Source organism: Cydia amplana, chromosome Z (assembly GCF_948474715.1).
Source record: "Cydia amplana chromosome Z, ilCydAmpl1.1, whole genome shotgun sequence".
In the NCBI taxonomy this organism is placed as follows: domain Eukaryota; kingdom Metazoa; phylum Arthropoda; class Insecta; order Lepidoptera; family Tortricidae; genus Cydia; species Cydia amplana.
The window spans coordinates 29,643,294-29,670,954 of record NC_086096.1 but is presented as its reverse complement, the minus strand read 5'-3'; the positions used below and the strand labels follow the sequence as shown (position 1 = coordinate 29,670,954).

General features: G+C 37.7%; 1 protein-coding gene and 1 long non-coding RNA gene across 8 annotated transcripts; one reads left to right on the top strand and one right to left on the bottom strand.

The window, feature by feature from the left end:
• On the bottom strand, positions 1–27,299 carry LOC134661499 (matrix metalloproteinase-14). Of its 7 annotated transcripts, none has more exons than XR_010097963.1 (13): positions 26,964–27,299; positions 13,547–13,676; positions 12,227–12,331; positions 11,657–11,825; positions 10,685–10,760; positions 9,752–9,829; positions 9,408–9,539; positions 8,972–9,149; positions 6,358–6,561; positions 5,597–5,853; positions 4,747–4,897; positions 3,250–3,445; positions 1–452 (listed from the first exon to the last, which is right to left on the bottom strand). XR_010097963.1 is itself a non-coding variant. In XM_063517609.1 (12 exons), exons 1-12 carry the CDS (start codon positions 27,123–27,125, stop codon positions 355–357), a joined length of 1,740 nt encoding a protein of 579 aa, XP_063373679.1. In that variant the 5' UTR covers positions 27,126–27,299; the 3' UTR covers positions 1–354. The 7 variants fall into 7 exon arrangements, 5 of the variants coding, with proteins under 5 accessions (XP_063373679.1, XP_063373681.1, XP_063373680.1 ...); XR_010097962.1 differs by lacking the exons at positions 1–452; positions 3,250–3,445 and adding exons at positions 1,525–1,630; positions 2,203–2,319; XM_063517609.1 differs by lacking the exon at positions 3,250–3,445.
• Positions 6,936–20,990, top strand: LOC134661515 (uncharacterized). The gene is made up of 2 exons (XR_010097964.1): positions 6,936–7,080; positions 20,839–20,990. It is a non-coding gene; the product is annotated as an uncharacterized LOC134661515 (long non-coding RNA).
• Positions 27,300–27,661: the final 362 nt, after the last annotated feature.

Sequence of the window (27,661 nt, the reverse complement as noted above, 5' to 3'; positions counted from 1 at the left end):
TTTATTATACTTCATTATTTTTATTCAAAAATCGTCGCTTACATCAATATCACACTCGTTCTTACATCATCTATTTATAGTAAGTATAAAAACTATGACTTGCATTAAATTATCGTTCTCGTAACAGTATAAAAGGTCGCAATCATCATCACACTTGGCGTTCGCTATACACAATATACCGAAGCCTGACAAGCACACTCACACAATAACAGTCGGTGAAGCGGCGAGGCGCTTAAGCGGGCGCAGCTCCCGCGGTTGGCGGCGCGACTGTAAAAGCCAGTCGGCTGTCGCACCATGTCTCAAGATCAGTTAGGCATCGGTTCTAAACCGTAGCAAGGTAGCGCAGGCGCACTGCTAGAACCGTGAGCACACGGCCGCCAGCGCCAGCGCCGCGATACCGGCGGACAAACGTGCGCTCGCGCTGCGATTCCCGCCCGACGCCTCCTCTCCATCTGCAAGCACGATCAGTTAACGAGGTCCATAATTATATTCCATCTAGCCTTTGTACTCCTTCGACACTATTTAATAGTCGATTGAGTCTTGGCTAGGAACTTGGAAAGTGCAAAGCTAGGGTGCGTGCTTACTTTACTAATAAACGGAACGGTGCATTTTATTGTAACACAAACATTTAGTACATGACATGCCTAATCCCTATGTACCTACCTAATATTCAAATAGAAAGAATGAAGAATGATGAATGAATGATTTTTTTGAATCGTCAAAAAAATTATGAATCCCTAGACCTAGGTAATTGCGACTCGGAAGTTAAATTTTACAATTGTTTTTTTAACGCATTCACTGCCAGCACGAGCTACGCGCTACGCTCGTAGCCGATAACGTTTTTTTCCGCTTCGTAGTGAAAAGAGCCTACGAACGAAGAAAACCCATCTCAGTTGGTGAATGTGTTAAACACTAGGCAAGTGAAAATAAAAGATTTGTACCCAGGCTTAGTTTTTGAGAGTTTGCTCTCCTTAAAATATATTTTTAGGGTCCCGTACCCAAAGAGTAAACACGGGACCCTATTACTAAATAGGGTCCCGTTTTTACTCTTTGGGTAGTCTTAGTAGACTCCTCTGTCCGTCTGTCTGTTCGTCCGTATGTCTGTCTGTCACCAGGCTGTATCTCATGAACCGTGACGAACAGTTGAAATTTTCACAGATGATGTAATCTGTTGCCGCTTTAACAACAAATACTAAAAAGTACGGAACCCTCGGTGGGCGAGTCCGACTCGCACTTGTTTAATTTTGTTTCTATGGGGTGTTTGAAGCAACTTGTATGTTTTGATATAAAATGAAAGGTTGTGGAGCGGAAATAGCATTCCGAGCCGCGAAATTACCGCGCGCCATATCAATTGCTTAAGGCTTCGTCACACGGGCACGATTTCCGGGCGGGGCGTGAGCGAGGCACGCCGCTTTTACATATAAAACGCTCACGCCCCGCTCACGCCTCGCCCGGAAAACGCGCCTGTGTGACGGAGCCTTTAGGTAAGAAACAAAATTGAAAATGCAAACAAAAACCTACAATTACGGGTGATTTGGTGTCGCGGCGGAGGGAGCCCTCCTATAGGTATAACACGGCTCACGGCCGCTCAAGTACTACAGTCTAGCGCCGCCCGACTGGACGCTGACCACTGAAACATTAACTTTCCTTTAAAAAGGATACTTAATCCACCGCAACCAAAACCCTCTAGCCACTAATTGATCACTCCCACTACGTTTAACTGCTATATAAATACTTAACATGTACATCTATTCTACACACGTAATTACACATGCACTGGACACACTCAGTTCCATGTTCACAGAATTTTTAGATTAGTCTAAGAATTAACCTCTTAAATAGTTGAATTTTAAAAACAATTAAATACCTACTGCTTAAACTCTGTTAAAGTGTGTTCTTACATTATTTACTACAGTGGAGTCAGTATCATTCATGCTTAAAAATGTGTTGTATACTTATTTTGTTAGTAACAAATCGATCACTTGCCAGTAAGTATTAGTTTACGAAAGTGTTTTGAGATTTAAATATGTATATTTACAGTGCATTTTGTCAGTTATAATTGCAATGCGTAGTTAACTCGTTGGTACATACAACTATATATATACAGCTATATATTTTATAAGTAATGAATTATAATCCAGTTTATTCCGTGGGTGAAGATTTATTTTATAAAGTGCATTTCACACTTAGTTAAAATCTTACGTCGTATTCGTCGTAAAGCATAGCTGAGAGTCGAACATGCTATGCATAACTGGAACCGCATTCAATTCATAACAATATGTAATGCCCACGTCACAGGCTTGACAGGTTTCACCAGATCTAAAACGCGAGGACATCCCTCGGTAATATCAGATTAGATAACACCCGTTCAATTAAATAGGTACAACCTAAATAACTTGAAATGTAATAAACAACTTGTAGACGGAAGTAAATTAATTGCTTAATTAATAAACATATTAATTGCTAAATCTTTTAGAGTCAGACCAAGATAAGTTTGCGACGATTTTGATAGCACACGCAGTACGAGTGTTATAATCAGTGATCGGGGATTTCTATGCCACACCGCGGGATATCAAGTCGAAATGGTAATATGGATACGCCACTTGGCCCGCGATAGGAACAAAACTGTTCGAAAAGTAAACGCTATTTCGGTGTTGGTAATTCGTTTATAAAATAAAGGACTGTAAAAAAACAGTGTTGGTTATGATTTAAAGAAAAAATATTATTCAATAAATTATTAAGTTTTCAATTTTTCAATTTCAAATTTTCAATTATTAATATTAATAATATATGCAATGCATGATTAATTGATTAACAGTAACATGCCAAAACACTCTCCTATATCGCACACGAATCCCGGAATCCCGCGGCATATCCATACTAGCATAATGATTGAGGTCATTCACCCCAAGTGGCATAGAAATCCCCGATCACTGGTTATAATTACCTGTATACGTTACCAAATTATATAGAAGATTGACGGTTAAAATGACACTTGTACCTACTGCGTGTGCGGTCAAAATCGTTGCAGACTTGTCTTGGTCTGACTCTATCTTACTCGGATTCGTTTTCATAGATATGTATACGTATTATAGTATGCCTACATAAGTTAAGCCATGAACACCGGCAAGCCATGAAATTATTTATAAATATAATATAATGTGTAAAAGCACCAAAATCCGTGACATGCAGGCATTATTCTACCAGGCAATAAGCATGCAAAGGTACGTGAAATGAACCTGGACGTACAGTCAGCTCGTGACAAGCGGGCCGCTCTAAATCACTGCTTACATATATAATCTCACTGGTATTCGCATATATTCTCCTATGTAACTAATTGAGTCTTTGTTCTTTATGCAATTTCTCTATATACAAAGTTCAGGAATGCTCCACGGAGACTATTTCCTGAACCAGAAGAATGATCTGGGAGCGGATGGATTTACACCTAGAAAAACAAAATACACAAACACACACATAGAAACGTGAACTGTTACCACACACCGTCGTGTAGGTGATACATTGCAGTGTAGATTTCAGACAAAACAATTGGTGCTGTATTAACAAATTGTGTAACTGGATAGAGCACAGCACTCTCAAAATTATGTACACACATAAGGTGCTCAACAAATATAGTGTTGTAGGTATTATTGCTTTGTGAGTTGTGAAAGCAACTACAGTCAAATATTTTCTATTTGTAAATTTCTAAAAGCTAATGTTAACTATTGTAAGTGGAAAAATCCGAACGAGACTTGCGTTTTTTGTGTTATTAAAGTCTCGTTCGATTTTATGCCACGTCCGCAGAGGTAGGCTCGGAGGCGCCCTGATGCCACGTAGACCAGTCCCGCTCACCCCTCCCCCCCCCCCCCCCCCCACACCGCAGACCAACCTCTCTCATTAAAGTTAAACAGCATCGGCTAAAAGCGTTACGGCAAATGAGAAAATCTCATTTCAAATGACGGAATATTATAGCTGAATATTTTTGGTTAGTGATTAATTAACAGTTAGTAATTAAGTTTAGCTTTTATATGGAAAATTAGTTGTTTAACTAGTCTTAATTTGCAAGAAATTACAAAGCATAATGTTAACGATATACATAGTACTGAAACTGAAACGGGGTTAATAATGGTTGCACTGAAATAGAAGACATAATAAATCAACACAAAACAGACGTGAACACAAATGAAATAAATAGAATGGAAATACAGAGAAAAACACAACTTGACAAAACTTGAAGAACGTAAATCAAGGTTGATAGACTTAATTCGTAAACCAAAAAAAGAAACACAGAAGCGCACATATAGCCATAGATGTCTTCGATGCACATCCCTGGTTGTCGTGCCGGGAGCGGTATAGTACCTATAGCTCTAGGTAATACAGTTACTTCCGAAACACGTTAGGATTTTATAAGGTGACGAACTATCTCCCATACAAGTATAACAAATAAACCGCCATGAAACCCCGCAATATTTTACGGGATTGATAACTAATAAAGCCCCTTTCAATTTGCAATTCAATCTAAATACGAATAGGAATCAGAACGACGGGTAGCTAAAGCCTTTATTAATTGAATAAGTATAGAATTAGGATTGAATATTGTACTGATTCGTAAAGGTAATTCGGTTTTTTCAGTGTGAAACATTTGCATCGAGCGTGGAATTTTCACAAATAGATGGACTGGTGTAACTGCACTTGTAGATTTAAAATGAGCTAAGGAGTGACGGTCGTGGCCCGTGTCCCCGAACCTACCTGCGTCGAACTGAATATCGCCGACGTCATCTTCCGACGGCACGGGGGCAGACAGCCGCGCGTTACCTCCAACTGTGCCGCGTGGCGCGCTCGAGCAACCCAGCCACCAGAAAGCCGTGCTGCGTGGGAACGCGGGATTATCGGAGTCCACCTGCCAAACCATATGTACTTCATTTATTAAGCTTCGATAATATAAGAGCATTCGCTTTGTGTGTGTGAATAGAGACAGGGGGCAATGGGGAAGGGGGAAATTATAAACCATGGAACTCTCCATGTGACATTACCTAGAGTTTAAAAAAATCGAGATTTGACATATGACCACTTCAGCGTATAATTCTAGTCTGCGATAATACAAACTAAGTAGAGTCAGACCAAGACAAGTCTGCAACGATTTTGACAGCACACGCAGTACAAGTGTTATTTTAAATTTTTATAAAATTATGACTTATCTTATAAATAAACACTTGTACTCCGTGTGCAACCAAAATCGTTACAGACTTGTCTTGGTCTGACTCTTCCTATGATTCAATACAAATTGTCATTACAGGTCAAACCTGCCTCGTGCCGGTCTCGACTTTCGGGTGAAGCATCAGCCCTCTATTCTTAAAATTAATACCAGTATTTGTAGTCTTCAGAATGGGTTACTTACAGTGACTTTAACAAAATTGTGGTCTTTGAATAACAGTATAAGACGAACAAAATAAAAAGGACTTACCTAATTGTGAAATCTAGATAAGCTAATAGTGCTTATAAACATATCTACAACTACATGTACCTATAGGTAATATAACTATGAGTATATATTAAAGACCAAAATTGAATCAATAATGAACAAGCCCTTACGACTTACACTAAACGTCCTGTCGTTAAACCTCCAGTACTGGCCTCCCTTAAAGAAGTAGGTGTAGCCATTCGTATATTGAAGGGCAGCGTTGATGTTGTCGGGGATGCCCTCCCAGTTGGACAAGGGCTTGGGGTAGGTGGACTTGACAGGCGGCCGCTGCGCAGGGTCGAACCTCCAGAACTTGGAGCCCTTGTAAAAGTAAATCTTGCCGTTTCCGGACCAGACGAGCGCAGCGTCTAAGTTGTCCGGAATACCAGTGAAACCTAAAAATAATTGACCATTATTGCTGTAGGTACACCTTTCCGAACTTCACTAAAATGTATAAAAAATGTAAAATATTTAAACTTTTACAGGTACGGAAATATTTTGGCGGGTTTTTTAAAATACCTAAGTATTTCATTCAATACGAGTATAATTCACATGTTTGGCCGCTGGGGTCGCATTAAGCTTTTTAGGTACATTTAATATACAGCACAATAAGGGCTCATTTAGACGGTGCGGGAACTCGCATGCGAGTTTCATTACATTGCGTCATTTGATCGGTCGGCCAAATTGCTGTAACCTGAACGGTCCGCAATGTAACTAAAATCGTATACGAGTTCGCTCGCCGTCTAAATGAGCCCTACCATAGTACAGCATTATTATAACTTATGTACAGTTTATTTATGAAATACCAAATGAATTTCAGCAATGTAGTGCTTTTATTATTGTACATTAATTTAAATTTTAACAATAAATTGAATACGATAAGGCATCGATTACATTACCTTCGCTAATTTCTTTCGGATAGTCGCCATCCATCCTCTGTCCATTGTACCTCCAGTATTTGGAGCCCTTGAAGAAGTAGGTCTTGCCGTTCTTGTAGGTGAAGGCGGCATCGATGTTGCCGGGCAAGTTGGGCCACGAGCGCGAGATGAGGCGCGGGTACCCTGATGCTACTCCGTCCTCGGTCAACCGCCAGTAATGTTCACCTGTACACGACAACATTAAATAATTACATCTTTAGTAGCCCCATACGTTGACTTTGTAAGTTTATTTTGGTCTTAAATGAGACAAACATCAATTATTGACAATGGTGTCTGAATATCGTTATCACGCGCGCTATTATTTAAAATTATATTTAGCTGCCGTATACGATAAAAAGCAGCCAAGTGCGAGTCGGACTCGCCCATGAAGGGTTCCGTATTTAGGCGATTTATGACGTATAAAAAAAAAACTACTTTAGTAAGTAGTGATCTAGTGATCTCGTTCAAACCAATTTTCGGTGGAAGTTTACATGGTAATGTACATCATATATTTTTTTTAGTTTTATCATTCTCTTATTTTAGAAGTTACAGGGGGGGGGGACACACATTTTACCACTTTGGAAGTGTCTCTCGCGCAAACTATTCAGTTTAGAAAAAAATTATATTAGGAACCTCAATATCATTTTTGAAGACCTATCCATAGATACCCCACACGTATGGGTTTGATGAAAAAATAATTTTTGAGTTTCGGTTCGAAGTATGGGGAACCCCAAAAATTTATTGTTTTTTTTCTATTTTTGTGTGAAAATCTTAATGCGGTTCACAGAATACATCTACTTACCAAGTTTCAACAGTATAGTTCTTATAGTTTCGGAGAAAAGTGGCTGTGACATACGGACGGACAGACAGACGGACAGACGGACAGACGGACAGACGGACAGACAGACAGACAGACAGACATGACGAATCTATAAGGGTTCCGTTTTTTGCCATTTGGCTACGGAACCCTAAAAAGGGCGTGACGTGTATCGAACTACGATTAAAATGGTATTTAAGCTTGTCTTCGGGTTTGAATATGAACATAAAATTACAATGTCAGTGGTACAGTGTGCAATAGGTAAATGAAAATAGTTAGGTATATTTCTCATAAATATCACGATGAATTTACTAGGAAAATAAAATCAAAATACATCAGGTAATACTAAATGTTCCTAGGATCGGCTAAATAGAGATCATATACATATATATAAGTAAATATGTATATATAAATGCGTATGTCCTCACTGACTGAATGAAGTGACTAACTCATCAACGCAGAGCCGAAACTACAAAAGATATAAAGTTGAAATTTGCACATCAAGTTCATGTTCCTCTATATTGTGTACAATAAGACGCCATTTAAAATTCAACCCCAAAGGGGGTTAAAAAGTGGTGAAAGTATATATCGGGTACAAGTTTTGTTTTTGAATCTTCGTAAAAAGGCATTTTAATAAATTCATCCCCCAAGGCAAGGTGGTCAAAGGAGGGTTGAAATTCATTTCAATGCTTTTGAAAATTCATCCCGTTAAATAAGGATTGACGGTTTGTATTAAGAATTATAATATTATTGTATTTCAGGAATACTGGCATTATTTAACCGATATTCCAATTTTTACCAAAGACATTTCTCGTCGTTTTTCCACAAAACGTCTAGAGGAATTTCATTGTGCAACGAGGGAGTTAAGCGAGATTTTGTAAACGAGGTCTATAATTCACGACAGCCGCAGTTGCGCAAACTATTATGGTGTTTAATAAATTTAATTTTCTCTTTTATCTTATTTAGGTACTAAAAAGGGGCGCCTGTGATTTAAATTCATTTAGAATCACACCGAGATAAGTCGGCAACGATTTTGACAGCACACGCAGTGCATGTGTCATTTCAAACGTCAAACTTCTATGAAATGATGACGTATAAATAACACTTGCACTGCGTGTGTTATCAAAATCGTTGCAAACTTACCTCGGTCTAACCCTATTTACATTACATATCCGTCTTTGAGTTCACAGACATACATATGTGTACCAATTCCAACTCAATTGGCCCAGTAGCTTCGGAGTAAATATGATGTGACAGACGAACAGACAGACACAGACGCAGGAGTAATCCTATACGGGACCCGATTTTGCTTTTAAGTTACGGAACCATAAACATCGTGAATTTATTAATTACCCTTTACCCCGTATTTTTTTATTAGGTTTAGTTTTAGTTATTTTATTTTATAAGGTACTTAAGTATTAAGTTTGTATTTTTTACGTTAAATAAACATTTTATACATTACCCCCAATGATATTATATAACCATAGATAGGTTATACTCATACTTGAGGAGCACAAAAAATACTTCCATATTTATTTCTGTGCCTACGAAAAAATCTGTTATTTTTGATTAATTTTCTCATTCCATCCATCTTTGTAACACTCGTTGTTAAACATAAGGTCGTCTCTTTCTCTTTCGGTGTGCGGGAACTCGTTAGCACGTGCACATTTCTCGCTTGTCCAGCCGCGACTAAAGGAAACTTGTCCAATTTGTCACAAGGTAAGCGCTTCAATTTTGGAACGCCTATAACCTATCTTGAGTTATAAATCATTGCATTACCCTTGAATATAAATGTGTTTCCGTCGGCGGAGTTGAATATAGTGTCGATATTGGGATCGGCGCATAGCGCTGGGTCCTCCGCCGATGGCGGTGCCGTGGTGGGCCGCGGCGCGGCCGGCGCAGCGGGCGCCAGCGCGCCTCCTCCGATGTCAGTCTGAGTTTTACGCCCGTAGAGTGCCTGCAAAACACATTTTAAATACTAAGGTTATCGTAAATAATGGAATATAAGTGGGATAATCAAACGATAAACCGAATAATGCCTTCACCACCTGTAATTTCTATTTACTAAACAGTTGTCTCGTATTTTTTCAGGTCTGAGTAGTGAAAGTGGTATATTCACGTTTTTAGATTTGCAGACAAAGGCGTTTGTAGATAAAATACATCGTTTTTACTAGACCAACTGTTCAATTAAATGATGATAAACATTGATTCTTACCTGAATGCCTTGAATATCGTCCGTATCTAGCTGGAAGGCGGGGTCGTAACCTCTGTAGAAGGGCGCCATGAGCGCGGAACGAACGTCACTGTGCGAAAGACCTAACGAATGTCCGAACTCGTGCGCAGCCACCTAGAAAAAACAGTAAATAAAGAATCGTAAATAGGTGCTACAAGAATGACATGTAATTAAATTAATATAAGAGTAGGCACGATGAGCAACTTGACTGACGCAGTACGTTACAGAAATGACGCAGCAATAACTGAATCATACTTCCGGTGTCATGTGTTATAAATGAATACATATATTGTATTAAGTAACGATAGCAATATTTAATAGTGCACCTGGAAAAGATTAGTTCCCCTCCTCGAGTTGATAGACCACATCTCAGCGTCGTCAAAGTGCGCGTCACCACCGTACACCTAAAACATAGAAAGACACCGTCATGTAAAAATATATCAGAACAAAGCGGAAATGTATGATTTGTATACAAAAAGAACATACTGTTCACATTTCACGGCGTATACTTTCATTTGTTAAACTGCAATATGTTACTTCCGCTACATTTCACCATAAATAAATTATGTTACACAGATGTCTATTTTATTTAATAGTGTACCTAATCGTGTCGTAAATATGTACATTCATTTTCACTTTGTTTATAAAGATATGCCACTAAATTTCAAATTGCACGTATTTACCTAAATGTGCACGTAAATTAAACCTGGCATGAACTCTTGAATTAATTAGTAGGAGGCAAATTCCATAATAAAATGTATTTCATTCATGCACAAATTTTAAATCGAACCAGAGGTAAATACTTAGGCATATCTTCTACGTACAATTCTGTATATATTTAATTCTAGGAACCTGCATTCTGTACAAATTTGACCCGTTCTCATTTATCTGGATGTTGTTTTAATACAAAAATATTTTAGAATAGGTAGGCACCTGTATAACAGTATTACTTTAGTTAGAAATATATATTTTGGGTCACAGACAAGACATCCTCTAGACTGAGCATAGTAACGCTACCCCCTCTGCCACTTATACGGTAGTTTTACTCCATCTTCGAGTCAATCCCGTGCCGTGATTGATCCGTGTCTTTGAACGGACCAATCACGGCACGGGATTCGCTCACCTCGTCCCCCCGAACCCCCGTATTTTTGGCAGCATCGGTTTCATGAAATAATTGCTCTAAACTCCGTCTAGAGGATTCCTAGTCTATGTTTTGGGTAGGTAATCTTACTTAGAGTAGTATGTCTTAAATTCCTTACCGGAAAATAAGCGTGGGCCAGAGTGCCGCCGGGCCCGTCAAACGGATCGCCGTCCCCGTGCTCTCCCTTTTCAAACCTGCGACAAATTGCGAGTATCAATATAACCTTCTCATCTCATTGCGCTGGGATAGATAGATAACGTTCTCATTGCGCTGTGTCGCTTGCGATTTTCGCGTCCGCTTTTTGTAATACTAGCACTCGTTACGCAACAGAGATTCGAGAATTCTACCGAAAAACGCATTTTATACAGAGTCGAATGACCCCGTATACAATAGTAACTCTGGCGAATGAATATCGACGTGCTGTGATTTCTGATTTGGCACAATATCTGATTTTAAGTAATACGTGATCCTCATTTCTTTTGTTGTTGTTACAATTGATATACTAGAGGAACAATTATATTTTAAAATCAAAATGCTAATACATCATACCAATCTAATCTAGTGCGGGTCACACTCTTGTTGGTATTTAAAATCTTGTACAACTACGTTGGAACTTACAAGGGGAAAAAGTTGATGTTTAACCTTTTGTGCTAATAGTGATACCCGAGCAAGAGAAATAATCAAAAACTTAACCACGAGCGAGGCAATTGGTTCGAAGTGGAATCTTGGGCGTTGCATGAGCTTCAAGGCGCGAGGGATAAACAAACTTTGCTACCGAGTTAAACACAAATGCGAGAAAAATATTGACTGTAAAACATTACAAATTGGATCCAAATGAACGTTATTAAATAATTATCATTCTAAATTATCACTTAAAAGTCAATTCTACCTATCAGCACGTGTAAACAATTCAAAATTTGCATCAGATTATTTTGACACTCTTGTGTAGGTATAAAATGCAACTTTCTCATCAGTTTTTTTTAGAATAAAGAGAGCCTTTACAAGATGGTATGGGAAAAATATAGTATAGAGACAAAATATATTAAGATGATTAAGGGTATAAAATGGTACCTATAGGTACTTAAGCTACCTTATTTCGATATGGACTTGTCCAGATCGTTTTTGGGTAAAGGTGAGGTCGGTGTAGTCGGCCCAGACGTTGAACGCTTTAGCCAACTCGGCATCCACCTCCGCTCTGTTCAGCTTCGACGGGTACTTGGAGATCTTGTAGGTTAGGTTCTTCACTCGCCACCGGGACCCTGTATTATCAATGGAAAGGTAAACCCATGGATCCATCAAGTGGGAGGAAAGGGGGGTGGCTAGAGATTTAAAATTCCCCAAAATTCATATATTTCCCCTCTTACAATTATATCAGTTTATCCCCTTCTTCCCCTTCCCCCTTAGGCCAGGCTTCGGCTGTCGATGCCCTTAAGATTAATAACACAATTCAACATTAGTGGGTAATTTATGCGGTAATCAATGGAATTTCGCTGCTTAAATATACAATAATATCAATAAAATATACATAATATGGTTAAAGTTAAAACATAACGAGTACAAAAAAAAAAAGAAATAGCATTGCAAATATAAAATCGCCTGGCTAGCGTGGTAACAAATTATACAAGAAAGAGGAACGTTAAATTGAAGAAACGATCGGTACCTTGCAGCGCGTATCTCTTGGCACGGCTCTCCCCGAAGCCGACTTTGTCCCGCACGCCACAGCGCGGCAGCGACATCACCTGCGTCGTCTCCTCGTCCAGCTCGCCTGCCACAAACACATTCACACACATGTCACTGCGCCCTCCTTATATGTTCACAATATCATCTACTTATCAACTCACGTTCTAATTCATTCCTTATGAGTCTTATGACTTAAACGCTACATCGGCTCGAATTATATATCTTTTGTTAGTGCTTCGTCTATGTTTATCTAAAGAGGCATTGTTTAAATTAAATATATTTTTTTTTATTATATATTTCTTAATTGAATAATGATGAATAACAAATGCTATTTAGACACACAAATGTACCGCTAGTAGGTACTCATAGATGTAAATAACAAACTATGTATCATTCCAGAAAACATCGATGTAAGTAACAATAATAAGGAAAATCAAAGACAAAACCTGAACTTTTTGTTCTGCTAGCTAAAACGAAGGAAGTAATTACAAAACCACATTGTCAATTTAAGTAGCTATAACTTGTCTCAATAAAAGCCATCTTTAGACGTTGAAACGTCTGCTTGTGCTTGAGACTAAGTAATTACAATGCACGCATACCTACCTAAGGTTATTAGGCAAGTTATCAAACTGAGGCAACGGCACGGTCCGAGGTTCTAATCCAAATGAAACTCGTGCGCGGACTACTAATGAATAATGTATTAATGTGCGTCGCTGCGTTATTTGCTTACATAATATCAGCCGATACCAATAAACTACTTCTCGTGTCAAAGCACGTACGTGTCAGAAGATGTTTCAAGTAGCTCCCCATGTAATTGTAAGGTATTTATTAGCTGATATGTGTTGTGTGGATTGGCAATTTGTTTGATGGCGACTGCGGAGTCGGGGCCCAGGGCCGGTAAATTGCAGGTCGGGGAGCTAACGAGCGGCTAGCTGGCTCGCGCCAGCGCAAGGCCAAGGCGGACCTCGTGGGCTACCATTACATAATTACGTAAACCCTTGTAATCCAAGAAATGCACGGTCACGCGCACGAGTCATCGAGTCATGTTGTGTGCGCGGAAGGTTTATTTCAACAAATATAAGAATATAAATAATTACTACCTTGTGCATAGTTTTCATAGCAAGCATCTATGTTACGAAACATTTAGATTTTATACCTACTTCACATACTGAAATTTGGAATTGTTTTTTATGGATCACCAAAATAGATTTAATTGTAAAAATGTCACAACTTGTGTTGACGATTGTGGGTACTTGGGTAGGTATAAAATTGTGAATTCATCTAAAGAGCTGACAATTACCTGTCGCATTGAGTCCAGCGAAGCTCTGGAACTCGGCAATGGCGCGGCGCCACGAGCTCTCGTCCATGATGTGTCCGCTGGACGGGTTGCGCACCGCCGGGCTTAAGTACCCGTACTGCGCCAGGTACATCTGCGGCAAACAAATACAACTCAGCAAACCAAGGAAACTTCAGCTACGGCTAACAAATAAAATGTAAATTAACTATATTCATTATAAGATTTTAAAGTTTGATACACCATGATATGAGGCAACATGTATTTTCTACATAAGAAAATAAATAAACTCTACCATTTTACGTGTTGAAGATATTTTCCTATTTTGGACTAAATAAGGAACCGGACAAGTAGAGGTAAGTCAGTGGGACAAATAATTATGTAGCTCAAATTACAATAGTAGGTAAGTATTACGATATCCTGCAGGAAGCTGTTATGTAATTATATTAAACTAATTTTATTATTTTATCACCTGGTTATCGCAAAAATACGGGCCATTGTTTATTGTCAACTACTTCGGCTCTGAGTAAGGTGTGATAACGAGCTGACGTAAATATATAATCTCGCATCGTCTTCAACGAACAAAGCACGTTCAGAAAAAATCTTTGTGACAGACACAGACATCCGTGTAGTATAAAAAGGATTAGCTCTCATAAACCTTGTTTTATTTACAAAAAATATAAGTAATAAGAGATTTTTTGTCCTCCATAAATAAAAATATTGAAGGCGACATGGCCCCTTGTTCAATAGTAATGCGACACTTTGTTACGTGGGAAATTTAATAATGTTATTAGCTCAGGCTCCGTCCTTTGTAGGGTCAAAGAACTAAAATATAAAAGTATTACGAGTATGGAGCCCGATGGTCGTTAGTTGTGGTATGCAAAAACGCAGACATAACTTTGTGTTATCATTATCAATATCTATAAAATAGGCAGTGTTCAGCTTTAAGTACGAAGATAGATAGATAGATAGATAGATAATTTCTTTATTCATACCCACAACATACACGGCATTGAAAAAGTACAGGATAAGAACATGCAAAAAAACTTAATTACTAAAAACTATTAACTATTACATTAGAAAATTATGAAGCCATGTGTCGTGGCACAGAAAAGGCGCTGGCTCAGCATTGTGATGCGGCAAGCCACATCGCTGGTATTCTGCCAGTACCTTACATACAAATATGCAACGCTTATTTTAAAAAACAGTTGGTGCGAGAAATATAAATGCAATTTGTGTGTGACGTGTCGTGTATCTTATTGTGTGAGTGTATATGTGTGTGTGTGTGTATTTTTGGACATTCGGTAACGTTATAGTATTAAAAATTTCGTAAGTATTAGGTACTACCCGAATAGTGCGGTTGGCAAAGTAAAAAGTAGTTTAAGAAGAAAAAGAAGGGAGCAAGAGTGAGTTTAAGGCATATGCTATTTAAAATTGTTGCTTTTGTTGGTTAAGAAGTTGAAGTCGATATTTTATTTTGAAAGTGATTTGATGACGTAGATTTAAATGTCTATGTATGGAGTGCGGATATAAGGCTCTGCCATGGACGGCCTTGCGCTGTGGCAGGCGTGCGACGCATTGCAAGTGGCGCGCACGCATCTCGCACTGGCACGACAGCGCCAACCGCGGCAGATAGCGCCCACCGCGCGGCGCAGGATGAGCTTTTCTTCACTAAACACTAACGTGTACACGGCTCGATAATGAACACTTCGTGAACAAACGAACGTTACAGTGCTGCTTTTCAAAAAATATTTCTTCTCTACAACTTAAAGACTGTAATCCATATCCATAAGATGAGGCTAATTTTCAATATTTGCTTAAGTAGTTCGTACTTAATAAAACATTCATAACACTAGTATACGCAATCGTAGCGTGATAATCGTCTTCAATTACCTAATTTCATTAAATGCAAGAAATTGCCTTCATAAATGTGCCAGATTCAAGCATTTGCTCTGTAATGCGACTAAGTAAGTCCTGTGATTTGTTAATAATGATACCATCAAGTTCATTAACGTTCAAGCGCAAGTACATCGTCAGTACAAGAACGCATATTTTGGGCGTGCATACATTCACGTTACTACTGCGGGCATTGACTTCCATGCTTTAACCACAGCACGCATCACTATGCCTTTCCTGTGCACTTCCAAGAATACTTCATTTTATATTACCCGTTCATGGTAACCTTTGTTAGGTAGGTAGGTACCAAATGGTAACTGAGATTACTTTAACAAACAAGCTATGATATAGGTATATGTTATGTTTAAATATTATGACGTATTATAGAACATATAAAATGGAACGTTATGGTCCATATTCATGTAGGTAACGGACTTTGGGTGTCCAATGTAAGAATTATAAACCAAAGATGGTTGATAAGAAAGCTCTTGTTGATGGATATAAGACATTAAGAAAGTAATTTCACTCATGGAATAATAATGTCATCGCATGATTAATATCAGTGAGAGTGTATCTGGGTCAGTATGGGCCGAGATTTGCAAGTAACGGTCGCAGGCTGTGCAGGAGCCGGCGGGCCCAACTCGCGCCCCACATACCTACTTACGGGCGCGAATATTTTGGCCTACACTCGGCACGGCACGCCGCACGCCTTGTAAACTCAAGACGTCGTCTTCCTATTTCTGAATGACAATGTATCACTCAAACGTTGTAAGTACCTACCTACATAGAAAGTGTGGCATAATAGGTATATACATATGTATGTCGAGCAGCCGAGGCCGAATATTACATAGAGCGTTACATGAAATGAATATACCTATTTCAGACACGAAGTTTGTAGTAGGTTTGTAGTCTGTTGTGAGTAGTTGAGTCATACATTTTAACGGTAAAGTAAGTAAAAGTAAGTATGTAGGTAGGTTTTACATAAATGTGGTCAGTAAAACAAACAATGACGCACTTGCTCGTAGATTCTTAGTAGGTAGGTAGAAAATAATGTAAGGACATTTTCGAACCTTGGAAAACAGAGGTAAGGTGTAGGAAGGACATATGTCTTTCCCTGTTCTCTTCCGCTTCTTCCATTTCAAACCGAACATTATAATATTTTTTAAATGAACCCGAGCTTAATCGAATTGTCGTTTTTATACGCCCCTATATTGTAAATTTCATCGAAATCGCTGGAGCCATGGAGAAATTATTAAAAAATATATCCAAATATACGATTGCGCGTTGGCTACGCACCCAGCTCATAAAATTTGTCAAGAATCGGTTGAAAACAACTACCTATAGCACGAAGAGTGGATATAAAAATGCATTATTGCCCAAGCAGAAACGGAGACTACATGTCATAGTTAAAGATGTGTTAGTGAGAAAACAATAGGCTACAATATGGCTGGTTTATTATTATTTAATCTACTGATTATTTGAGAACAAAGTAAAATTTTCGTAATTGCTATGGTTAGATGCAAGTAGGGTTTGCACGAGGGATCCGGATAATTTCATACATTCCGGATCCGGATTGCAAACCCTAGATGCAAGTAAAGTATTGCAGCACTGTGCCATGCCATGCGGGCGTTTAATGACGACCACAAACTGCGCTCATCATCCAGCCACCGCACCGGCGGTCATTACCTACCCATGTATTGTTACGTTTGAACGTTTTTTACCTGACTAAACACACACATGAACGATTGCACGTGCCACATTATAAATTATATTGTAAAGGGAAAATGAAATGATTGCACCTAACTACCTATTCCTATTTACTATATAATAGCGATATGTTGTTGTTTACCAACAACAATCAACATGTTGAAAGCTTAAAATAATGGTAGGTATGTTGAAGTACTACATACATACATAGTTTACTGTACCTACTTAAATAAATAGTACCTAATGATTAGTATACAATATTCAATTAAACTCACATTACCTAATTGTTTATACATATCTATACATACCAGTATAACAATAGCAAAGAAACATTCACTTTATTAAATTTAGTAAATTGAATTTGATAGACCACGTCCAATTACTGTAATAATTCTGGTGGTATTCCACCAATACATAAATAAACATAATGTATTCGATGGTTTTGGTAGTTTTGGGGCTATTGTCGTTTAAAAATGAGATCAATAATGGATATTGTAAACACAAAATCGAGCGGACGGGCTGCGCGTCAAGCATGAAAGATCAAACACGGATTTTAAAACAATGTTTGCCCCAACTGTGGACAATCACACATGTTAATAGGTAGATAATAGAAAAAAATCCTTTATGCGGATAAAAGGTTCAATCAGAATCAGAATCATTACTATTATGTCTGTCTCTTACAAAAAGCACAAAACTTGGAATAACCAACGAAACATATGTCTATGTCTGGTACTTACTAGTTTCCATTGTTCAAAATTATAAATGAAAGTAAATAAAGCCAGTACAAGTTTTATACAAGGTGTAAAAAATAGTGGGGATCCCTTTAAGGCAATATTCGGTATCGTAGTTAGGCGGCGGCGGCTAGCTTCTGTGACTCTTAAACATTTTTGTAGACCATCGAGCACTACGTTACAGATGCGGCTATTGCTATTGTGATTGTACGAGTATGTACATACATACATATTATGGCATTATTATTTTACTAGCTGATTATTTGAACATTTGAAGTCACCATGCAGAGGTAACTAAAATATTTTCATTCAAATTTAGTACGAGTCCTAAAAACATTCCTCTTACGAATGTGTTGCAGAAATGTTTACAATTTTACCTCTGATGGTAAGTAACCGTACTCTTATCATGCATTGCCGCGGATTTTTACAGATAAGTACCTACAGTCAGCTGTAGGTAGCATGAATTATTAGTATTATTACGTTCAACTATAGTGTGATTATAAAGACTAAGAGCAATAATTTTAAATAGAAAATAACCATAATCGCAAAGCAGCGTTAGCATAATTTTAAGCTCAAAGTTAATTCGCTATGCAGGGTTGTTACATAAACTACTTAGGTATCTGAAAGACAGAAAATTATTTTTGAATAAGTACTTCACTATTTAAGTACAAAATAAACGGAAACCATAAAAAGCCAATAAACGAGTCAAGTATGTAGTACCTATATATAATACATGTTTCCGGTGTTTAAATTCAAGACTTAACAAAACTATTGCTTTAAAGTTCATGCCAATGATGATCAAAATTTAATTTGCTCTAAGTAAGTTCGTGATTCTTAATACCTTTCCGCCGCTTTATGGAATGGTATTGTAAAGCGTCGCTTTGTGATAGGTAAGTACCTCAGCTGCTTTAGATGACCCCATGATGCTATTAATGTTATTATTGCCGAGAGCACGACACGCGACCGCTTCCAGGAAGTAGGTAGATACTACAATCTTCTCTGATATACTTTACATGGAGAAACCGCTCTCGTCGTCTAATCTCTGTCGTAATGAGATGCCTAGTTGCAAATTCTTATTCAGCTATGAAATAAAGGCTTGCGTCGTCGCCATTTCACGATATTGTGCAAAGGTACATTTCATACAATAGAAATCATAATATTTCCTTTCGAAGTGCAATGCAAGTGGCGTTATTATAAAATATGTATGCTGGCCTATCATTGCCGGACAAATAGCAAATGCATTAAGCTTATTATTTAATGCTAATGACCTATTACATTACACTACACGTACTGGTGCGTCCTCCGCCTACGCCACCTCAGCACGCAACAATTTTCTAGTCAATCTTTTTTCATCATCATCTTACTCCAGAACAAAAAAAGCGGCCAAGTGCGAGTCGGACTCGCCCATGAAGGGTTCCATATTTAGGCGATTTATGACGTATTAAAAAAAAACTACTTGCTAGATCTCGTTCAAACCAATTTTCGGTGGAAGTTTACATGGTAATGTACATCATATATTTTTTTTAGTTTTATCATTCTCTTATTTTAGAAGTTAGGGGGGGGGGGACACACATTTTACCACTTTGGAAGTGTCTCTCGCGCAAACTATTCAGTTTAGAAAAAAATGATATTAGGAACCTCAATATCATTTTTGAAGACCTATCCATAGATACCCTACACGTATGGGTTTGATGAAAAAAAAAATTGAGTTTCAGTTCGAAGTATGGGGAACCCCAAAAATTAATTGTTTTTTTTCTATTTTTGTGTGAAAATCTTAATGCGGTTCACAGAATACATCTACTTACCAAGTTTCAACAGTATAGTTCTTATAGTTTCGGAGAAAAGTGGCTGTGACATACGGACGGACAGACAGACGGACAGACAGACGGACAGACAGACGGACAGACAGACAGACATGACGAATCTATAAGGGTTCCGTTTTTTGCCATTTGGCTACGGAACCCTAAAAACGCTTCGGCCATAAATAGTAGGTACCAAACAAATGAATGCGTTTTCAAATGTTTACTACGTATGTAGTATATTTCATTATATGTGCATAATACACAAGTAGGTAGGTACTTAATTAATAAGGTGTCGTACTTAATTTATTCCAAATTATCAATCTGTATCACGCAGTTGCATCCGATTGCTAGATAAAGTACGGGCACGTTTAAACCATCGTACATACCGATGGGATGACTGCACATTTCGCTGCGCCACTGTCAGCTCGTGGACTTGCTAATTTTTGCCAAGTTTGCATAAAATAAATATCTAGACCACGAGCCGTTTATGATATTACTGGTATCTTAATGGTAGATGCACTGCATAATTGTGTCGTAATGGTACCGGCACGCATCGCAGTGCGCTTCACCAATGAAGCACAATATGACAATGGCAATGAGCCCTTGTTATGTGTAGATGCAACAATGATTTACCTTTTGGTACCTACGGCAATAGTCGTGCATCGTAGGGAATGTAATATTATGTAACAAGTTGTTTGTATCGTTTGAAGCTCGTAATAGGGCGGCGTGCTTTATCCCTTTGGCGTCGCCTACTTAATGATTACTTACGGTAATTTATTCGCGATGATAGCGTAAACGGTTTCAGGAATGTGGGTAGGTATTAGCTATTATGTGATGTAAACAAGGAAACATCAGTAATTATTTGAAACAGTAGGTATCACGAAGATCATTTACAATCGTACACATGTCAAATGATTTATTCTTAATCATGTTTTCATTTGTACCATTTCTGTTAGTATTATTTTGTATTTTTATGATTATGTGGCAATATTTATTCCAAAGCCAATATGTAATGTAATTATAACTTGCCAAATTGTAACTATGAATTAAATGTTATTTAGAATAAATGATTGTAGATTTGACACTAACATTTCTGTAAAAAGCGGCCAAGTGCGAGTCGGACTCGCCCATGAAGGGTTCCGTATTTAGGCGATTTATGAAGTATTAAAAAAAAACTACTTACTAGATCTCGTTCAAACCAATTTTCGGTGGAAGTTTACATGGTAATGTACATCATATATTTTTTTTAGTTTTATCATTCTGTTATTTTAGAAGTTACGGGGGGGGGGACACACATTTTACCACTTTGGAAGTGTCTCTCGCGCAAACTATTCAGTTTAGAAAAAAATTACATTAGAAACCTCAATATCATTTTTGAAGACCTATCCATAGATACCCCACACGTATGGGTTTGATGAAAAAAAAATTTTGAGTTTCAGTTCTAAGTATGGGGAACCCCAAAAATTTATTGTTTTTTTTTCTATTTTTGTGTGAAAATCTTAATGCGGTTCACAGAATACATCTACTTACCAAGTTTCAACAGTATAGTTCTTATAGTTTCGGAAAAAAGTGGCTGTGACATACGGACGGACAGACAGACGGACAGACAGACAGACAGACAGACAGACATGACGAATCCATAAGGGTTCCGTTTTTTGCCATTTGGCTACGGAACCCTAAAAAGGATCTGATTTCAGCTTGTGAAGCAGCAGAGTATCGTTTACCCAGAGAAGGCGACGCGCGGACGTCGGCGTCGCTTCTCTGAGCTTATTCATCCTCGCATGCCATGGATAATTGCACCAGTAATTAGTTTCAATTACGATGTGATTGTCAAAAGATTAAAATAGAATCAATCGCGTGTGAACCTCTACTTTTCCGTAGTAGAATGTAGAAAATGTTGATATTTTTTCTATTGTTGCTCAAGCGGGTCTGCCCTTTGTCCGTCGTCGGCACGTTGGGCACGTGTTGAGAGCACATTGTCTTAGTTTTCAGTGGTAATAGGTTATAATCTCCTAATTGCCGCCAATCATCTGTAGGACACGTGTTAAGGGAGATGTTTTCAAGTTTCTGTAGGTAGACACTTTGATCGCCGTCTGTCAACTACCAGTAGTAGTAGGTACCTGCATGTTTGTTTTGATATTACTAAGTATTATTTGTAAAGATAAGCAGATACAAATGATACAATTAACATTTTGAGAACTCATTTAAACCGCTAGCACGCCCGTCCTAATATTTGTCATTATGTGACCTTGAAACGGGGTTCATGGTGATGTGATAGGGATTTAATTGGCCACTGTTATGATATGTCAAATTGTAAGTAGAGCACGCCAATGTACGGGCAGCGATGTGATGTTTGCAGCGAACAATGGAGCGGCAGCGACCATGGCGCGCGTGCCGAAGGTCGCGGGCGCTTCCTGCGTGCGTGCCGCGCATGCGGCCGCCGTCACCACGCCGCCATACCCTCTTCTGCACGCCACAACACCGTCACCACCACCCCACAGGCTCACACCGTCCAATCCTAAAAGAGCTAGAACTTTGTCCATACAACATTGAAAATAACGGAAGCCGTTAGTTATAAGAATGAAATGCATATTACGGTATTAGCAGGTGACCGGGTCTCTTTTTGTCTCGGATGATTTGAGGCTGCGGGCCATTGTCTGCAAGTGTGTCGGTGACTTAAAGCCTGGCACACTAATACGCGCTCTACAATTATTCGTGCTCATCGCGACTTCGATTTACCGGTTTACTGTTTAAAAGAAATAATATTTCTTTAAAATCAGATGCATATTATGCAAGAGAATCACAATTTCAAAATAGTATTTTTATTATTATTACCGTACTAATTGTTTATTTATATACTTGTGATTACTTCCTGAGACATACACTTCCTGAGATGCGACATCTGAATAATGTATAAGGTATAAAATACTTTCTTTTGTTATAAACATATTCTCAAAAATTAAGCTATCGTTACACATTTTTTTTTCTTTTATATAGTCCGTAGTTCCCTATTTTCCGCTTTAGTTTTGATTATCTTACATCTTACGCACGCTTCAGATAACTGACGCTTCCTAACCGGTGTCACTGTAAGCTTACTATAATCTGCTGCGAAATCTTAAAAAAAGCTTTTCACAGGATCGTGAGTCGTGACTAGGGTTAAAATACTTTAGTTGGTAGCATTGTACGGTTAAATATGTTATTTTTGGTCACGTTTTTTACACGGAATGATGCTAGAGCGGTGTCGAGATACGAGATTCCTGAAACGCCAGCGCGACGGAAGAACCACTGGTACCTCGTGCGACTGATTACTGCAGAGCTATACAAAATGTTCGGCCTACGACATTTACCAGGCGTTTGTCGCATTTGCACGTCGGCGTACATGTACATATGTATACATTTAGGGCATTTTAAAACATTACTTGAACTCGCACAAAGAATGTGCCTCTCGAGTTCATTGTACTTCTAAGCCGTAGGAAATTTTACGAGAGATGTCCGCTCGACGAGACACGAGTCGAATTTTTATATCGCATTAATCGAGTCAGGTAGGAGTGATGAAAACAAAGAGCATCAGGTTCTTGGCACTTTCTGGCCGGGCCATTGTTCTCCTGCTGGCTAGGAGAATGACCCTCCACTTAAGGGCACATGGGGTTTAACAGTAGGTACCTATTCACCATTAGGAAACATTGTATAAGTAAGTATAATTATAGTAAATCTATCATTATTCAAGAGAAAATATACATTTTGTATTTACATATACATATTACATAGGTATCTAAAATCCGATTTTTTATGAAGTTTCTCTCAATTGCAATAAAAACATTACCTATTAGGGAAATGCTATCAATAATGAATGTTCGTTATTTTCAGTATGTTTGTCTTCACTGCGTATACAGGCGTTGCCTATAATAGGAGCAATAAATTAAACTGTAGGTACTCCTCAAACTAACCAACATTTGTTCAGCGACTTTCAAAAAATAACTTATGGTTGATTTTTATTATTACACTTTAAAGTTTTTTCTAAAACGCAATAAAAACCGTGACAGGCAACGTCAAAGACAACGATTACAGCGTACCAAATTGAAAATAATATTTAATTAGTATGAGAAAGAGAAAACCTAAAGATTACATAATTTTTGAAAGTAGTCAAAAGTTATATCGTTTGAGGAATACAATATAGGTTTTAATTATTTGCTCGTGTTACAGGAAACACCGGTATTTGTAAATTTGTTCAAACTTCCCGATGTCTGATTAAGATAGAATTTGGCATACAGTAGCGGCATATAATTTATCATATTTTTTCAGATACATTTGCATATTTTTTTGGTAATCTCCCAAAAACGGCTTTAGCGATTTCGATGAAATTGTATTCAATTTGTGAGGGTGAGGTCTCCGATCCGCATTTTGCTAACGTAGCTGCTTATTGACTGTTGTCACGTGCCGTGGGACGTTAGTCTATATACCTTTTTATGGTTGTGATGATGATACAATTATTGTTTATAACTATGATACTTATAAAGTCAAATTTCTCGAATTTTCGAATCGCCTGCATAATGGTATTTCATTTAATTTCCTTTCAAAAATAGCAATATTATAGATTTCTTGCCGCTACTGTACTTGCGTAAATCCGATGACAATACAATACCTACTCTTAATATGGTAACATGGTGCTGATGATCTGATGATTCAGTCTGAAGATAGCCAAAGGAACTCTTCGATGGAAAAACATAAACAGATTGATTTTAGGCTCATTAGAAAAACCTCGAGAAGTACTTGATAGACACGCAAAGGACAGAAAGTAGTCTGCAATAAAAGGGAGTGTCAAATAGTTATTTGTTTTACAAGGGGGCAAAGAATATTGATACCTGAGCAAGCGAAGAGCGTTGCGAAGGTTTCAAAGCACGAGGGTTAAACAAAATGTGCCCCCGAGTGAAACACAACATTTTTCACCACACCAACCCGAAGCAAATATATTAAATGTAAAATATCAAACAAAATAAAATCCAAATGAATGTTATTAAATATTTATCATCCAAAATCATCATTTAAAAGTCAATTCTACCAGCAAACATAAGAAAACAACTCAAAATTTGCATTTGATTACTTTGCCTCACATGTGAATAAAGTGCAATTTTGCTATCGGTTTTTGAAGTGCCTTTCCGAGCTGGTGTGGTGAAAAAATATTTTTGTCGGTCACTTGTTCTATACCTACCCATACCAAACATCAGGAAACAGAATGGCATTACGATTCCGTGACTAAAGACGATGTGGCTCTGATGTTGGTGATGGTGTGGCGTAACCTAGTAACCATTTCTGCATTTCAATACTTGTTTTATTTGATAGATCACTGCATTGTATGAGTACACAGATATACGTTTTCTTTTAAACTAGTACTACTTACTTTTAGTAATTACAAGGAATTGAAGGCCCAATAATTGGATTTTACTGAAACCAACGGGGTTTTACCCGTGCAGTTTAATATAAAGTACCTATGTATAATCTTCTTTGTCAATAATTCCATCTTACTCACCAATAACGAGTTTCCTAATCACTCGTCAATAAACCGGTCTCGATGTACAATGATGGCTATCTTCCGTAAGCTGTTCTTTGTGTTCATATTATCTACTAATAATGGATCATAAATTATTCTAAATATTGTCGTAAAGAGTCTAAAGAGCCTACGACGAGTTAAAAAAAAACTTTATCATTACAATTACTAAAAGTACCGTTAATTAGAACGACTTAATTTTATTTTAATAACTATTTTATGTTCAGTATCAAACGAGGTTAGTAGGTATGGTATAGAATGAACTGTCACTACCTTGACATGGTAACAGCAATCGCTCATTATTTGTTGTGAAAAGAGCTAATCAATTACTGACTAAATCGCAACGAAATCTATTGGAATTGTATTATTATTATTTCGCTACTATGTTAATACCAACCCTTTTCACTTATGCCTTTTCCTTATATTTAACTGTTATTTTGAACAAAAATAAAATACCGTAAGCATTACGAAATACATAACATAATTAAGTTATTAAGGATTACCTATATGAGAAGTTACATCACAATTGTCTTATTATTTTTATCAAATGAGTATCAGTTTTAACAAAAGTGTTATTTAATTTATTGCTACATTGCTACTAGACGAAGGTGAAGTTAGCTGGCCCAGAACTTGGCGGCGAACTGGCTTCGCGACTGGTTTACTGACTCATGTAACTCATGTTATATTTTCCGAGAAACGAACTGTATTTCATTGGCAAGGATTTCCTTTTTGCGTTAAATTTAAAATCCGTGAGTTGTGTGATCATTGATTAACGATAATTTAATAAAGATTTATTTAAACTTTATTGCACAAAAGAATAACTTAATGTACAAAAGGCGAACTTAATGCCATGAGGCATTCTCTACCAGTCAACCTTAAGGCCAAGCAGAAAATATAGAGGAAGCCGAATTTGTGCATGTACTTATTGGTTACCTATAGGTACACACTGATTAGTTGATTACTTACTTTATTTGTAATTTACATCGCTATGGATATCCGACAAACATAAAAATGACGCAAACTCATTGACTCTAATGACCAATATCCTGCTAAGGTGTAGCGTGTGTTTCATATTGTGGATATGATTCATACCTATATGGTATTACGCAAACTAAGTGAGAAGACAAACAAACTGTTTTGGAGTGGTCGGTGGAGGCCGGCTTCTTATCGCGGCTGGTTGTGAACTCACTATGAATGAACGATGCTGTTACTATCTACTCCAACGTAGGTGCGGACTACTACACTGATTCAATTCAACATGATTTAAAGACGCCGTTTCATTTTCTCGGAACCAATGACTCAGCGGAGACGATCTTGCGAATCGAGTCATTTCCGATTCCGATTTTAAATTGTTCTGACTCGTCTATTTTTTAACATCTCTCGGGAAATATTTGGTTGATAAAAACGCGAACAGTGAATGTCCATGGTCTAGCAAGCGTGCGTTCGATATAACTGATATTTTATCCTTTTCTTTAGGGACATTTTATCATTTCAAAATGAAACAGTTGTCCAAAATATAACGGTAAAAAATATTATACGTTCAAAATGTTTATTAAGTTGCCTCAAACACAGATTTTCTTAATTTGGTTAAGTATTACAATGATTTTATTAGCCAATATATCTTCAAAAATAAACACATCGTGGTTATATTTACACTATAATAGGACAACATGTCGTTCTCAGTAGCAAATACATACTAGTAAAGTATTGTGAATAGGGCGTGAATAATATAGCGGACTCACCATGGCGTTGTCGGTGCCGGCGAAGGCGGGCGCCGCGCTGCCGCGCGCGAGCAGCGCCAACGCGGTCAGCGCCGCCAGCCCTATCCGCAACGTGCTCCTCAGGCTCACGAACGCCATGTGTCTTGAAGCTTTGCCTCCTTTTATTGTTAACGATAAGTACATTAGTACTATTTTTTTATTTTAAATGCACCTTCAATTATCACTAGGCCAATTAATTCTTAATTGACATTACACTTGTAAAAATAGTAAATCAGTTTCATTACTGGATAAACTATCTATTCATAGCTCGGGCGTGGTGATATGCTTGAACGACGTTGTTGAGTTTTTGTTATCTGTAACAAAGAATTTTATTATATCATATGTTATACAAATCTGAAGTAAAGTTGGTAGAGATACAATTTGTACGCAGACTTACATATTAACAGCAGTGCAAATAATTATGCATAAGATAGGCAATGTTTGAACAACATCTACATTTATGTCAAAATTTATTTGTTTGTATTTCACTAACAATATAATTTATAAAGTATCTATATAAGAACACTTTAAAATCTCGATATTTTAGTATGCTTTGAAGTTTTTGAAACACATCTATTAGCTAGACGCATAATTTTAGTTGAATCTTAAATGATAACTTTGGTACTTAGGTATTGTCAGCAGCAGAAACTAATACGTGGATTAAATGTTAAAAAAAGATC